We start from the raw sequence: 15,291 nt of genomic DNA, 5'->3' as shown, positions 1-15,291 counted from the left end.
CTCCCCTCTTTCCAGCTTCAGTAGGTCAACAGGACACACCACTGAGCTGCCTCAAGAACTGTGGCTGCAGTATCTTCAAGAATAAACATACCACTGTATTATATATTTCACAATAACATGCAATTATAATTTAGGTATTTTCAAATCTATTGTGAATATTGACAGAGTCTGTGTATATTTTCAGAAGGACACTTCAAAGTCTTGTACTGAACAAGCTTCAGTGTCTCCAGACAAGAAATATGGGTGCCCTGACAAAGAACTTACCTTGTGATGCAACCCATTTCTGATTGGGTGCTGGGTCTGGACTGGGATCAGAAAGTCACAAGGAATCATGCGAGTTCCTGTAAGGAAAGCCAGGTTACTAACTCTACACCAGGAAAGTCTTAGAAAAAAACCCCTTCAATTCTCACCCCCTTTTCAGAGCTCTGGCAGACTGTCACTTTTAAAAGCTTTATAAAATAGCTTTCTTTTAATTAACAGCAGGGGGAAGTAATGATACAGCACAGAACTTTCAGCTTTATTTGACACTCCTTATTGTAGTTAAAACCTGCATCTTGTAGTCTTTAAAAGTCATTAAGACCCCTAATTCAGGCAATGTGATAGTAGGTGAGATGAGACCAACCTCTAAACCAGTGTCAACTCTGCAGACTCCTGTGCTTTGTGGCCATTCAGAATTTAATTCCAGAAGGATGTATGGAATAGTTTCAGCTTACCTTGGTGAATGAGCTGGTAGAAAGCATGCTGCCCATTGGTGCCAGGCTCTCCCCACACAATGGGGCCAGTGTTATAGTCCACACGAGAGCCCTTCTTGGTAATGTATTTCCCATTAGACTCCATATCACCCTAAAAGGAGGGAAGCATGGTAGCATATAGTATCAGCACAAGTGTCCATATATACTTCAACTACAACAAGTAGCTGAACAACATTCAACATGTCCATTAATTCATGGACAACATGAAAATATCTAAATTAAGTGAGCAAATAATGTGATCTCAGTCTTGGCACCACTCTCCTTAGGCTGCTGATTACACGAATTTTAACCTAGACACATGCACTCAGGTCATAGAACCAGGACAGAAGTTCATCTACATGTTTGATTCCTGGCACACCTCCTGTGGGCAGGCCCTACCTGCTGGAAGTAGGCAGCGAAGCGGTGCATGTACTGGTCATAGGGCAGCAGGGCATGGGTCTCACAACCATAGCAGTTGATGTACCACACCCCCAGCATGGCCAGCAGAACAGGCACATTCTTCTCCAGGGGGGCAGTGTGGAAGTGATTATCCTGTGTGACACAAGGCACAGTTAAACTTCTGATACAGCTACTGTCATCCCTCCCAACTCTCACATTGTTTTTACTATTTTAATGAGGACTAGAGTCATAAGCTTAGACAGGAGAGATTCAGATTAGATGTTAGGAAATATGTTTTCCCTGTGAGGCTGTTCAGGCACTGGAATATTGCCCACGGAGGTGGTGGAGTCACCATCCCTGGAGGTGTTCCAAGAGGCATCTGGATCTGACACTGGAGGATATGGTTTAGTGTTCAGGGATTCCAGCAGTGACAGGTTAATGGTTGGACTTGACGATCTTAGAGGTCTCCTCCAACTCTGATGATTCTGATTCTACTGTTGCTTTAATCCAGGGAGAGATTCACAGGAGCTGTTGTTTTACAGGCATGGAGAGGACCTGGGGAGCTGAGCTTTAGAAAGCAGCCTGCCTTCAGTAACCTTACTAAGAACTCTAAGAGGAACAAATCTGAAATAGCATCCCACACTCACCATCCAGTGGGCTCCAGCAAGCAGATTCTCAAAGTTGTCAAAACCTAACAATGGAAAATGTCAGTTTGTATTTACTGTTCCAACTCAAACTTGATTTTTCTTCTAGAGACAATTGTAAAGCAGTTGAGAGTCTCTGCATGCAGCACAGCTCCCAGCTACTAATCCAGTTTAAAGCTGGACTTTGCTGAAATTTGCATTCCATAAGCCAGGTATTTACTTGTGCTTAAAGCCTGGGCTTCAGAGCAAGTCCAACTTCATGAAACATGCTTCAAAAATTCTGCCTCATGTTGAGGCAGAATGAGCAACCAGAAGGAAAACAGAGGCATTTAACACAGAGCCTGCTTTAAGGCTATGTAGCTTTCAGCAAATTCAAAGGCTTAGTCACTTCAGAGCCCCAGTGGGAGAGCCATCCGTCAAGAAAACAGGGCAGGGCTAGTACACAGCAGGGATTTCTGAGGAGTGATAAGGAGAAGAAAGCCCTAAAGGGCCTCGAAATGCCTGACTAGTGGACCAAAGGGAAGAAAGCTCTAAAGGGCCAGGGAGTGCTTGATGAGTGAATAAAGGGGAGAGATAATCAAGACTGGGGAAGTATGCCCTAAAGGGCCATTAAGTGCCGGCTGAGGAAGGTGACAACGATTTCAGAACTAATTGTCATAATAATGACCACCCAGCTCTGGAAGTAATGGGGAAGTATGCACTAAAGGGACATGCCAATGATTTTTTTAGAACTAATTGTAATAATATTGACCACCCATCTCTGGAAGGAATGTATAAAAAAACCCCATGAAGTCTTGTCCCTGGAAGCACAAGTTTGGTGGAACGATCCCCTTTGTGCCCAGCGCTGAATAAACAAATACCTGATACTCAAAGATATAAGTCTGTGAGTATTTTCTTTTACAGCTTTTCTCAGCATCAGGAGAAACAGCTCCATTAGAAATTTTCAAAGAAAAAAGTTCCCCTCTCCCTTCCCTCTCAACAATTCACCTGATTTTTCTTTGCTTTATAATTAGGGTATTTAAACGCCCATTCATTTTCACTAATGAATAGTTTAATTAACATCATCCTTTCCTGCAAAGCCAAAAATCCCAACTCTTACATAGAAACCGGGAGGTGAAGTGTTTGGCACTCAGAGCCGCAGCTCTGCCTCTGGTCAGAAGCCAGGTTTGGGAGATGAAGGGTCTGAGGAAGGAGTGCAGCTAGACTGGCATGTCAGCAGTCAGCACCAAATCTGTCTGACAGCAGCAATGAACAGTTACTGCAGACAAAGTAATAAGTACCTGACTCGTTTATTTTGCTCTATTATAGGTTTTTCTGCAATGACAACTCCTATTCACAGCACTCCAAATACACCAAACCCAATGTTTTTCTTCCTAACCCCAGTCTAAGGGAATTCTAGCTTTGTTTAGAAAAATGACATTACAGTTTCAGACTTTAAACATCTGAAAGCAGTGATGAGGGATCATGTCATCAGGCCCTGTAGCCAAACGAACAAGTACTAGGAACAAAAGGAATTAATGGGAGGAGGAGATAAATAACAATCCTACTCAGAGCTGATTTGCAGAACTGGAGACATAGGATTCTTATGTTTAGTGAGTGTATACCTACAGGCATGCTCCAATTTTCAACACTGACATGGCTTTACATGTATCAGGCACTTTTGGCCATGCAAAGTGACTAAAGAGATACAATTTGGCTATCTGTACCAAAGTATGGACTAATCTCCAAAACTGCATTTGCAGTACTAAATTATCAAAATTTCCACTGCATTTACAGATTGGATTTTAGCACAAACATCCAATCACTCTGACTAGATTGGGTAAAACATTTGCCCCAGTCTGACTCACAAGCAACTATTATTAATGCATTCCATGGTTATACTCCTGAAGCAAACAGACTCATTGTTGGCACGCTGACATCACAAGAACACCTACCAATATGCAGGGCAATGGAGAGGCCAATGGCAGACCACAGGGAGTAGCGACCACCAACCCACTGCAAAACAAGAGATTAGTTTAGATGAAGAAGTGCAAAGGTTTTAAATTCAAACTTATTCAAACTCAGAAAACAGCAGTATGTGTTTAGACTGCAGTCAGCAAAATCAGTATTATACGGCATAGTCAAGGGAACCGGCACCTTACAGCAGCCCCTAATGTACCCTAAAGCATGTGTTTTTTGAGACTAAGTTATTCTACTTGTCTGATTTATGAAACATCTGTTCAAGTACACCTCTTGACTCCAGTTCACCTCCAAATCCTAAATATGCAGCTTGGATTAACTGCTTTCATTATACCACCCGTCTATAGGTAAAACCTGCTTCAGCAACATTCTCACACTATCTAGGCAAAGGTAACACTATAGATAACTTGAAATATTGAAATATCCATTTCCTACAAAACATCAAATTAGACTCCCATTTCTGATTGTTGACCTTTACAGGCCTAGATTATACACCACAGACACCAACAGGCAAATGTCACAGCTTATAATAACAACATGCACAGAGGAATAAGCCAAGACTTGTATCTCCTATTACTCAGCAGCTGATTAGACAGCCAAGAACATATAGGCTCCTCTTCAGACCCTTGACTAGAGGTTTTAAATGGAAGGGGCAAGAGATTTGCTTGCCTGACATGCTCTCAATTTGCCTTTAGCTAAGAGTTTTCAGGTGTTTCAGAATATTACTACTATAAATTTATGTGCTTTGGCAGTTTCCAGACACCTAGTTAGAATCATCTAACTTGCTTCAGAAAATGCTACCAGTTAACATCTACCATATAACATTAGACATTTACTTACATCCCAAAACTCAAACATGTTCTCTGGGTCAATTCCAAAGTCTTTAACCTTAGGCTAAAATAAAGAAAAGCATGTAAGAACACTAAGTAAAACCGACATTCTTACCAAGCTTTATATCCAGCATATAAACAAAAATTGGGTACCTATTAAATACATAACTCCACAATCACATCCTCTACTTTAAAAAATCCATAGCATCCATCATAAAAAGGATACCTTCGTTTCCAGATATAACTGCCATTATTAATTAAAACAATCAATGATACAGCCCCATCAGAAAATGAGGCTAAGTGGCGACATAGTTAGGAGCTGGACTGACATTCAGTTTACACTTAACAGAACTATCATGGAAGAAAGGAAGTTCAAATCACAATAACTGAACAGTGTTTTTCTAATTGCTATTGGTCTCTACTTCATACTTTTGCACAAAACAGCACATCAGGGTACACCATGCTTATCATAAGCATTATTCAAACTGCTTAGATCACTTCAGCTTCTCCTTGGTATTTAGAATAATACTTGTTTACATAACTGTACTCACACACACTTAATTACAGGTAACACACATTAATAACAGAATTCGCTTCCAGTACAAGTGTTCTTGATTCCAGAATCAAAGCTCTAGCAGAAACACCACACATCTATAACGGAAGTCCAATCTTGACGCAGTTCAGTACTCTAAAAGTGTGTCAGTTATTTACAGTAGGAAAAAAAGGCTTCAAGAGGAATACTAAAATTCGGTATTCTGGTGTCTTAAAATATAGGCTTCCTTACTAGATTTTGAAGTGAGACCACCTTTAAAGGTAAATCGAGAAAAGTGAATAGACTGGTTATACTTACAGCATTGGTAGACAAGGCAACAAAATGCTTGGCCACAGCTGAAGGCTTAATAAAAATAAAAGCATAGTTAGATCTAGAACGCTAATTACTTTGATTTCTGATTATAAAGCTGATCTGCTACCACTTAAACAAAATACTGTAACTATCATCAGTTATTTTTGCACTATTAACTTGAAATCATGTTACATTCTGCGTTGAATTTGGCAGCATGCCTCAAGAAAACATTCCGATAATATTCTCATCAAGCCCTTCCTACTTGGAGCGGCACAGCACTCCCTTCAGAGTGTGTGATCAGTGTGGAGCATCACTACCACTGCTGTGGAGCAGATGGAGTTTGTTGTACATGCACTACCCTTCTGCTTAGCTCAAAAGATCAAGCTCACAGGAAGTACTGATAAATCTCAAGGTCCAGATTTAGACTTTGGCCTTTTAGTAAGTGTTTTCATGAACAAAGATGAATTGTCTGCAACAGCATTGTAATGAGGAATTTCAAAGCTCAGCTTGCAAACTAAGTACAGCTACCCTGACTGGAACAGGTTAAAGACCACCTTCATTAACTGAGCAGGCAGTGTCTGCTTTGTTCCTTTTAAGAGTTAGAAACAGGAGGGAATGAGCCAAGTACAAGGTTTCTATTCATAGCACAGCCATCTGCCATAGAAATGTCAGTGTATCACTCCAACCATAGCTTCATTTCTAGTTTTTGAAGATCTGACAAGAATTGCAAGGTAATGCTACACAGACACCGTATTCCTGGATTTTCATATCAGTAGCTTACCAAATTACTGCCAGCTCTAATGAAACACTGGAAGGATTTGGGAGAACCATGCATGACAACCATTCATAATGAAAAACTAGTGGATTTATCACTTTGATTGGACTGAAATTATGTAAGAACATCATTTGCTGAGCTTATGTTTGAACAGCCATTGGCCTTGCTCCAAAGCACACAATGACCAGGCAGAAACTGCACAACAAAAAGCTGTTACTTAACTTAAATGCATCAGACTTACATCATTAGCAGCATGCAAGAACCACTCTTTGGCTGTTTCTGCATTGGTGATAGTTTCTTGAGTGGTGAAAGTCTAGACATGGGAAAATAAGGAAAAAGTACACCATTATTCTTAACAAAAAAACCCCTTCAGCTTGCTAAAGTATCATATGTTCCAGATCACCAGAGCAGAGTGATTCTAGATGTTCATGACAGACAGTGACAGCTTATGAATTCAGCAAAGACTAGCATTGCTAGATTTACCTATCTAGTTTTAAACAAGCATGTGCCTGGAATTGGAATAATTATTCCTCATTTCCTACCTTCCCACTGCCCAAACTCTTCTGCAAAGCCTTAAGACTGCAGTTTTCTACTTTACTAAACATTAAATTTTACTACTCAATTGAAAAAAAGAACTAATTGAGCACCAAAACAGGATAACCCTGCTGGATTGTCCACTTGTTCTTCAGTTCCTACTCTTTCATAGAAGAACACTCATTTCTGCTAAGACTCTTGCCATAATTTTGATTTGCTGATTAGAGGAAAACAATTTTCCTGCTTCATGAAGTGTGCACAGAAGTTCAGTCATGCAGTTTTGCAAATATCTACAACCATTCTGATTTACTCAACCATCAAAATTCAGCTTTAAGGGTGAACACTAGAATCAACCTACTCTCATCCATCTCCAGAAATATTTCATTATGAAACACAAGCCTGTTATGGAAAACCAAAAAATTCCCATTCATCCTCTTTCAAATATATCCAATTATCTAACTACAGTGTGGCAAACAAACTGAAGCATTACTCTTTCAATGCAGCAGCTATCTAGGCCTTTGAACCGTGATCCCTGGACTCTATTATTCCAAGTGACCATTAGTATTACTTTGTGCAGTTTCCTTATTATTTCGTAAGTTGTTGCTCAGCTGCAGCACTGCCAAGATAAGATAATGAGCACGGCCACAGAGCATGGCCAGCACTGCACACATGTTCATTTGGGGCAGACAGCAGAAAGGTTCTACCGTGCTTTACAAATGAAGGTACTGAGTTATGTAACTATGAAGTTTGCCTCTAGCAGTTTCCTCTGCTGAGACCGAAGCAATCCTCAGGGGAAGATGGCAGCTAGCAATTGTGTCTGCAGAGCTATTAGAATGGCAAGACCCAAAAAAAGGGCAGCTATCCAGTCTGTATTCAGAAATAAGTGTTTTCTCAAAACACATCAGACTGTCTTTACCACTAAGTAAAGGCAGCTTAGTATTTATAGTGCTCAAGGAACTTGGCATTTAAGTTACTTACATGAAGGTACTTTGTTACCACGCTAAGCCAAAATGGAGTTTCTTAAATTACATGCAATGCATTAATGCAAAAAACCAGAACTCTTAACAAGTAACACTGTACTTAAAGGACCAAAAGTCCTTAATAATAAGAAAACAAGATCTAGAATTTCAAAGTAGCTACATAGGATCCTACACTCCAGCCACAAAGAAACACAGTAAAAGAAACTTCTGTGAATAAAGCTGAAACTTGCATTGACTGAGAAAAACGCTCCATATGCTCATGTACCTTACTTGTTTAGGTTAAGTCATTTTCAGCACTTACCTTATGGATCCCCAAGTATTTCAGTAGCAACAGAAGTTGGCACTGCAAGTTTAGAGTTAATCACAACAGGCCTGTTTAAAAAATGACCCACACTAGAAGTTCTGATCTAGATCCACCTATAGACAGACCTCTATTCTAACTGAATCATTTACAGGTAGAAAAAGTCACAACCAGTGCTTGCATTAGACATACCTTTGATGCAATGATGAAGAGAGTAGTGTCTGGTTTAAGCTCTGCCAGGGTTTTGGCTATGTGAGTACCATCAATGTTGGATACAAACCAGACACGAGGACCTCCCTTGGAATATGGTTTCAGGGCTTCAGTTACCATCAGAGGACCCTGCACAGAATCCACAATTAGATTTCATCTTCACTGTAAGCATGTACACACAAAGATGTGCAAGACATAAGTCAGGAGCTTACCAAGTCAGAGCCACCAATGCCAATATTGACCACATCAGTGATTGACTTTCCAGTGTAGCCTTTCCATTCACCACTACGGACTCTCTGTGGCAAGAAAAAACTGCGATGACTATTTCATACTTAGAGTAATTATTCTCATCCTGGAAATAGGCTGTGTTTTTCAGGCCTTGCTGTACAACTTTCAAGCTTCTAGACCTTCAGGCCTACACTCAGAGCAACCTTCTTAGCTAGACATTTGGTTATGTCTAATTACTACACTTCATTAAGTGTTAGAAGCGTAACAAATTTGAGAACACACTGCAAGCTCAAACTCTATTTTCTACTCTATTCTTGCTCTCTTAAAAGTTACTGAGAGTTCTAATAAACAAAATTACAATCATTAAGTAACAAAAACTCTGCACTGAATTTTGTCCATCATCTACCACTTACACATTAAATTTGTTCCAAACACAAGGAATCCTAGTATCATGCATACTTCAAAGCACATTCCCAAATTCTAGAACAATTTTTCCACAACAAAGCACCTGGTTATGCTGAGAGTTGCTCTCCTTCCCTACAGATGTTTAAGATTTTCCTTTTTCTTATCAGAATCAGAAAACCCATTTTTAGTACATACCATCCCTGTAGATGATAGTCATAGCCTTAAAATCCCATCTGCTAAGTGAGTCAACTGAAACATGCATCTTAATATTTTCAAAGAAACTGCTTAACATGGTTTTTATATTATAGAGAAGATACATCTGCATGGAAAATTATATTCACAGGCTCTGATGATTGAAACCATCTAGCAATCAAGAGGGTGGCACCAGTGAAAACTCTTGTTTTGCACTACCATAATCATAATCGGCTAAAAACTCTACAACAGCAGAAAGACCACTAAATTTCATGGCCATTCAACTCTTGCAGTATCTGAAGAAACTACCAATTTCAGACCAATTCGTGTCAGTTATTGTGGGTTTGGCATTTATCATTAGGAACTGGACATAATCTGGGCTCATTCTGCATAGCTTAACAAGTGAGTTGGCAGTGATACTGGTCGCTACTGCCTGGGCAACACTCAACAGCACCCAAGCAGGTCCAGGGCCTCACAGCCATGTTTAAAATGCACTGAAACTATTCAGGGAGCTTTTGCTGCAAACAGAACAGAATCATAAAGGAATCTGACTTAAAACCAGATCTTACAAAAAACCTCATGTAAATACAGCATAATCGAATTGCAGTTGATTTGGGAGCTTCTACATCTCTTCTGACTTCACACAAATGTTAGGAGACAGATTCTACCCAAAGTCAGGGAGAGCTGACAAGTGAGCAAGAAATAAAGCAATATCCGAATGGTATTTAATGATTTACAAAACTTGTGAAGTAAATACAAGATCACTGCTGAAAGGGCAAGATCTAGAAAGTCCATTAAAGAAAAATCCAACTGGGAGCAGAAAAAGAAAATCAAATCAATAAAAACAGCTCCATCTTCATACTTGAGCCAAAACTATTGCAAACCTGAAACAAAGGCCCAATAATTCCCATGAACCAGTGTACAATAAATGCTCCACAATACTCATGTAAGAACCTAGCTGGGTATAGAAGAAATAGATGAAAAATAAGGTATGGTGGTACTTCATACCTGGCAGAAGCGTTTCATTTTGTCCAACACTTTGTTTACTTCTGGAACAACATCCTTCCCATCCACAAGTATTGGCACATTGGAACGATTTCTCAGGGCAATGTGAAGCACAGCTCGATTCTGAAACAAGGGAAAAACCCAAGATGAAGCCTCTGCCAAGTTACCCAGGGGCCTCAGATGCCTCATCCAGAAGGCAGTACAATCTTCAAGATTGAGAAATCCTTAAGATTAACTGGGATTAGTAGAGCAGTATTTTGAGTGGGTGTACCTCCACATACAGACATCACCAGCTATCTGAAACACCCACTCGCTTCACAGAATCAGTGCAGAGGGTTTACAACAGCATATAATATGCAAAGTAATAGTTTACTTGGAAAGAAAAAGCTGAAAATCCCTTTAAAAGCATTTAGAGATTGAGGCTCAAAGTTCAGGGAATAGTGATCTTTATTTTGGCATGCTTTGGGTATACAGGAACAAAACTGTTTTATTGATGACAATACTGAAAATCAATTATAACAAGCAGCCAAAGCTATTTTCTATGGCATTTTCTCAATTATCCTGAGTTGTCCATTTCATATTGGAAGATACAATTAATTAAACATGTAACAAAAAAAGATACAACAGCCACATTATCCTATCCACTGCCCACAACTAAATGCTGCCTGTATATCTGCACACCAGATATGTAAGGGGTAGTTGTGTTAGGAGAAAAAAAATCTTTTAGCATGCAACACATTAATTCTCCAGTTATATGCAAGTCAAAGCACTGAAATCTGGCCTATAGTTTGCCTGTTCAGGACCTTAACACCTTTAATCTAGAGTGAAGGTGTTAATCAATACTAATGAACAGATTAAAAAATTCATCTGCTCTACCTCATTGTTCCTCACTACAATGAGAGGCATTGGAAGACAAAGACAACACAGACAATATGAACTTCCAGGCTATGATTTAAATACCAGTGATTTTTTGAATTAGCATTTGAGTCTGTGGTTACTGACTTGGAATATGAAAAATTTGCTTGCTAAAGTGCACCCACTTGAATTCGGGGTGAACAGAGGCAATTTCTTTTTTGCAGCACTCAGTCATGGAACAGTGTTTGGTAAATACTGCCCACTATCACACCTGAAGGATGCTTTGTCTTAAGAGACGCAGTCATATTTGACCTGATGTCTCCTGTTAAGAAGTACTTTCTGAATATCATGCAGGCTATGAAGATGAGTGGTCAGAGGAGTTGCCCTGTAACGCACTGTCTTTGTGCCATACCAAGCAGCAAATTTTAACTCATCTGGGACAAACACCTGACAATGACATGCTTGGATGCACTATAAACAACTTCCACATTAGCACACCCTATGCACCCAATGCCTGCAGCACCAAACACAGACAAGTCTGAAATACCTAAGACAAATATCTAAAAAATGTTCTAAATCAGATCAAGAGTAGTGGACAAGTCAGTTCTTGCCATTAAGCAGCTCCCTTGTGTCTTACTGCTTTAGGTTTAGCCATGATGGTTGACAGCATCCTGCTTAACATCTCATGGCCATTTCATATTGCCCACATGCTCCTATTCAACTAGCAGAGCCCAAAGCAGAAAGCCTTCCACAACTCACACCTTGTAGGCAGATTGCTAAGATTTATGAACACTGACATTAGGCAAAAGCATGTAAGGGATACTTGGAATGTAATACTCTGGTCCATGCCCTTTGCAAGAAAGGTCTAGTTCATCATCCTCTCTACAGAAGAGGGACGAGAAGGACAAAAAATGCCAAAACCTCTAAAGGATTCAGGTATGTATTGAAGTAAGGATTGAAGAGCACTGTTCACACATTTCCTTCTGGGGTTTTTTGTTTGGTTGGTTTTTGTTTGGTTTGGGGTTTTTTTAAGAGCTGTAAAAATTTCGCTTGTGAGCGGTGCAGCAAACATTACAACCACTCAGCAAGTCAAAGTGGCAATTAAAGTAAGTTTTTCCAAGACTTGGCTTACACAGATGCATGACACCCATACTATACAGGCACAACTGAAGGTGAAAGAACCACGGACAGAAATAGCCTTACCTCAGTGAAGTTGATCTTCTCCCCACTGAACATGCGCTCCCTGGCACTTTCCACGCCCCTGGACTTTGCCTGAGAAAGGTAAAAATAGATTCCTCTTAAAAATAGTAGGAGGTCAACATGCACTACCAAGGTCCAGCTACATTAGAGAGTATGAACATTTAACACAAGACAGTGAAGCAAAAATTATGATATAAAAGACCTACTAGATTCTAGATAAAAATGATTCTCCTATTTTAAAGTATTTTAGGCTGTTTGTTTCCTTAAGAGGTTACAAAGTCACATGAGCTGAAAGACCAAGAAGCAATGAATCCATGCGAATTCCTCAGTTTCATGTCATACTGCCACAGGATTCCTTAATGATTCTTTGCACCACCTTAGAATTTATACTTTTTAAACTGAAGGGCAGCAACAGCAATTTTGCTATGGCTACTTGGGCTAATTCTTCCTCTTAAGAATCTGTGTTCTATGTGGTCTAAGGCCTTCGGATGAACCAATACTTAAAGAAGGGCTGTAAATATGGACACCATGCTAAAGGCAGATTAATGACAAACTTCTTGCTTAAAAAAAAAAGCCAACCACAGATGAATCTCAAAACTAAGACTGCATGACACATGAAATGTTGTTTCAAGTGCAGGTATAGGAGACATGGTCTTCTCTTGCACCTTCACATCAATCTCATGTTACTGCAGACCTCTAACAGTGCTATAGGCATCTGGTCTGTTACACTTACTTCTCAGTGAGCATGAGAAACAGAACTGCACATTGAAAAATGGCCTTGTACCTTGGGGCTAAAGGACAATGCAAGACTTAGAACAGTGTCAAGATTTGTAAACAGATGCCTTTTAACTTTTATGGACTCTCAGAGCTAATGTATATAAGCAATGCAAGAATAATGAGTTACAGGCAAAACCTAGGATTTTTTTTTAAAAAAAACTATTTGCTTTATTAACACAGCATTTGAAAGTTACCAGTTCCACCAGCATTTTCATCACGTCCTCTGTAACAAGGTTCTTCGAGTAATCCAGCAAGATATCCCCATGGTTGGTATTCAGAGTCAAGCTGTCAAAAGCAAAACACTGTTCAATGGAACATTCCTGAAGAGTGGCTGTTTTAAGCAACACTAACTCCTCTACAGATTACAAAATAATGGGAATCCTAATTATATTAAGTTAGCAAAAATTATGTGAGTGACCAATTTGCCCAGCTACTTTCATAAAATGACCTAGAGTGTTATTTTTATTGAATATCATGTTTTTCAACAAGCTGAATTAGTGTCCACTTTCTGCTGGTGAAAATCCAAATATAATGTGTATATTGACGCACAGTTGGACAATCACAGTTTTCACTGAGCCACCAGCACTCTCTAGCAATAACTGGCTTCTCCCTAACATAGCAGTAAAGAGCTTATGCCATTCTTTTCCTGAAGGAAAATAAAACTGTCTGCCTACAGGTCTTTTAAACAACTATATCCATTCTTTCATACAGAGACCAGAACAAGACTGATATAAAAAATTCTACGACTTCATGTACAGAAACTTTCCGTCAACTACTATGCAGAATCAAACCCCAGCTGTGCATGGTTTAGTCTCACAGTCCTCATTGACTCAGTGGAAGTCACCAAATTATTTAACTAATCATCTGAAAGCTATATCCTAACACTTCAGAACACAGGAATTTTAGGTTCACATCTGAGATGAAACAGAAATGGTGTCCACTAGAAACCAAGAGAATCTGTTTGTACTGACTGTCATTGCCTCTATGCAAGAAGTTCTACAGTTTTAGTCCTTTACAACATCGGTTTTCACTCATTTCTTCTTTGCACTAATTTCCAACCAAATATACACAATTACTCTAACTGAAGAACTGGATTCTAAGGAACTCAGATGGCCCTCTAGAAAAGCACAGGCAGCCTTTCACATCTTCCTCTGTTGCTCCACACGTACACACCACAGGAAATTGCAGACACCTACATTCTCATGTTCCTACCTTGTTGTGTCCCCTGCTTTTTCTTTCTCAATACCTCAGCATGCACTATTATTTTAGTCACCACATATGCCAGAGCCTTCAGAGGGACAAACTATGGCACAATTGTTATTCCAAGCACATAACATGACACAGCAGGCAAGATTCTGCACAGGAAGAATGGAGCTGAACTTGCATTAACAGCAATAACCCGCAAGGCCTCAACATTTCAGTGGTTTCCTTAACTCGAGGAAAAGCACAGTAACGTCCTTTTTCTGGTGTTAAAATACAAGAGACACCAAATAAGGACAGGAAGGTGTCTTCCAGCACAGGCTTAAACAGGTTTTTTTTATAAGCAAGAACACAGGCAAGCAAGGAAAACCAGGATCAGCGCAGTTAATCACCCTGCTCTTCAGCAGGCTGCAAACAGTAATCCTGAAAACCTGACCATCCAGTACAAGGGTACCTGGAATACAGCTAGCTAAGGAAAGGCCTGTTACCTCTCACCTGCCAAATTTGCTGTTTATTGGTACAGCACAGAAGAAAAATAAGAACTAGTTTTTGAAATGTGATGCAAATTATTTACAGACATCTGAGACTTGAAGATGCTTCAGTAACAATACACCAAGGCCATTAGTACACTAATACTCCCTCATTTTAGAGGAGCAGAACTCTCAAAATTCACCTTCTATATTGTAGATTGCAGATGACAGTCTCTCCCAGTGTTATACTCCATAAAGAAAAGTATTTCCTGTGTGTTTACCTGACATGTCTTACTTCTACAATTCATCTTACTTATGTGAATAAAAATCAATCTCACCAAGAAGACAAAATACGCAAAAAAATTATGGCTGGGTTCAAATCACTACTTATTTGAAGAAGCTGCAGAAAGATACTACACAAGACATTCCATGCAAAAGCAAAGCAAGCAATGGCTACCAGATTTACCTTCCCACGCGCAAGGCGGAACATGCAGCACAATATAATCTGGTGTTGAACTCTTATAACAGGAGATCCACCCTTTTTTTAAACAGAAGCCTCAAACCCTGCAGCTCAGTTGCGTTCTACCCACTCTGCAGTGCAGCAGCTAATGGCAGAGCTACCCAGGTGGGACAAGCGCCTTTTCATGTAAGCCACAGCCACTTTTAAGTGATGCAGCCCTTAATCAGAACATCACCTACAGCATCTCAATGATTTTATCTCCGATCATGTTTCCATTTAGATTGGAGGCTCT

The 15,291-nt window shown here is 39.7% G+C and overlaps 1 protein-coding gene across 1 annotated transcript in view; it reads right to left on the bottom strand.

Moving 5' to 3' along the window:
- GPI (glucose-6-phosphate isomerase) overlaps positions 1 to 13,154 on the bottom strand; it is a gene marked incomplete at its 5' end in the record, with an annotated part of 17,152 nt that extends 3,998 nt beyond the window's left edge. The window contains 13 exons of the mRNA XM_009078970.1: positions 265 to 341; positions 714 to 843; positions 1,131 to 1,283; positions 1,778 to 1,821; positions 3,709 to 3,769; positions 4,574 to 4,627; positions 5,414 to 5,458; positions 6,424 to 6,495; positions 8,190 to 8,336; positions 8,420 to 8,503; positions 10,041 to 10,160; positions 12,096 to 12,164; positions 13,064 to 13,154. Coding sequence (XP_009077218.1) covers positions 265 to 341; positions 714 to 843; positions 1,131 to 1,283; positions 1,778 to 1,821; positions 3,709 to 3,769; positions 4,574 to 4,627; positions 5,414 to 5,458; positions 6,424 to 6,495; positions 8,190 to 8,336; positions 8,420 to 8,503; positions 10,041 to 10,160; positions 12,096 to 12,164; positions 13,064 to 13,154 — 1,147 coding nt within the window. The remainder of the gene's footprint in view (positions 1 to 264; positions 342 to 713; positions 844 to 1,130; positions 1,284 to 1,777; positions 1,822 to 3,708; positions 3,770 to 4,573; positions 4,628 to 5,413; positions 5,459 to 6,423; positions 6,496 to 8,189; positions 8,337 to 8,419; positions 8,504 to 10,040; positions 10,161 to 12,095; positions 12,165 to 13,063) is intronic.
- Positions 13,155 to 15,291: the final 2,137 nt, after the last annotated feature.

The sequence above is a fragment of the Acanthisitta chloris genome, unplaced genomic scaffold (assembly GCF_000695815.1).
Source record: "Acanthisitta chloris isolate BGI_N310 unplaced genomic scaffold, ASM69581v1 scaffold24767, whole genome shotgun sequence".
Taxonomy (NCBI): Eukaryota; Metazoa; Chordata; class Aves; order Passeriformes; family Acanthisittidae; genus Acanthisitta; species Acanthisitta chloris.
This window is presented reverse-complemented; position numbering and strand designations above follow the sequence as displayed.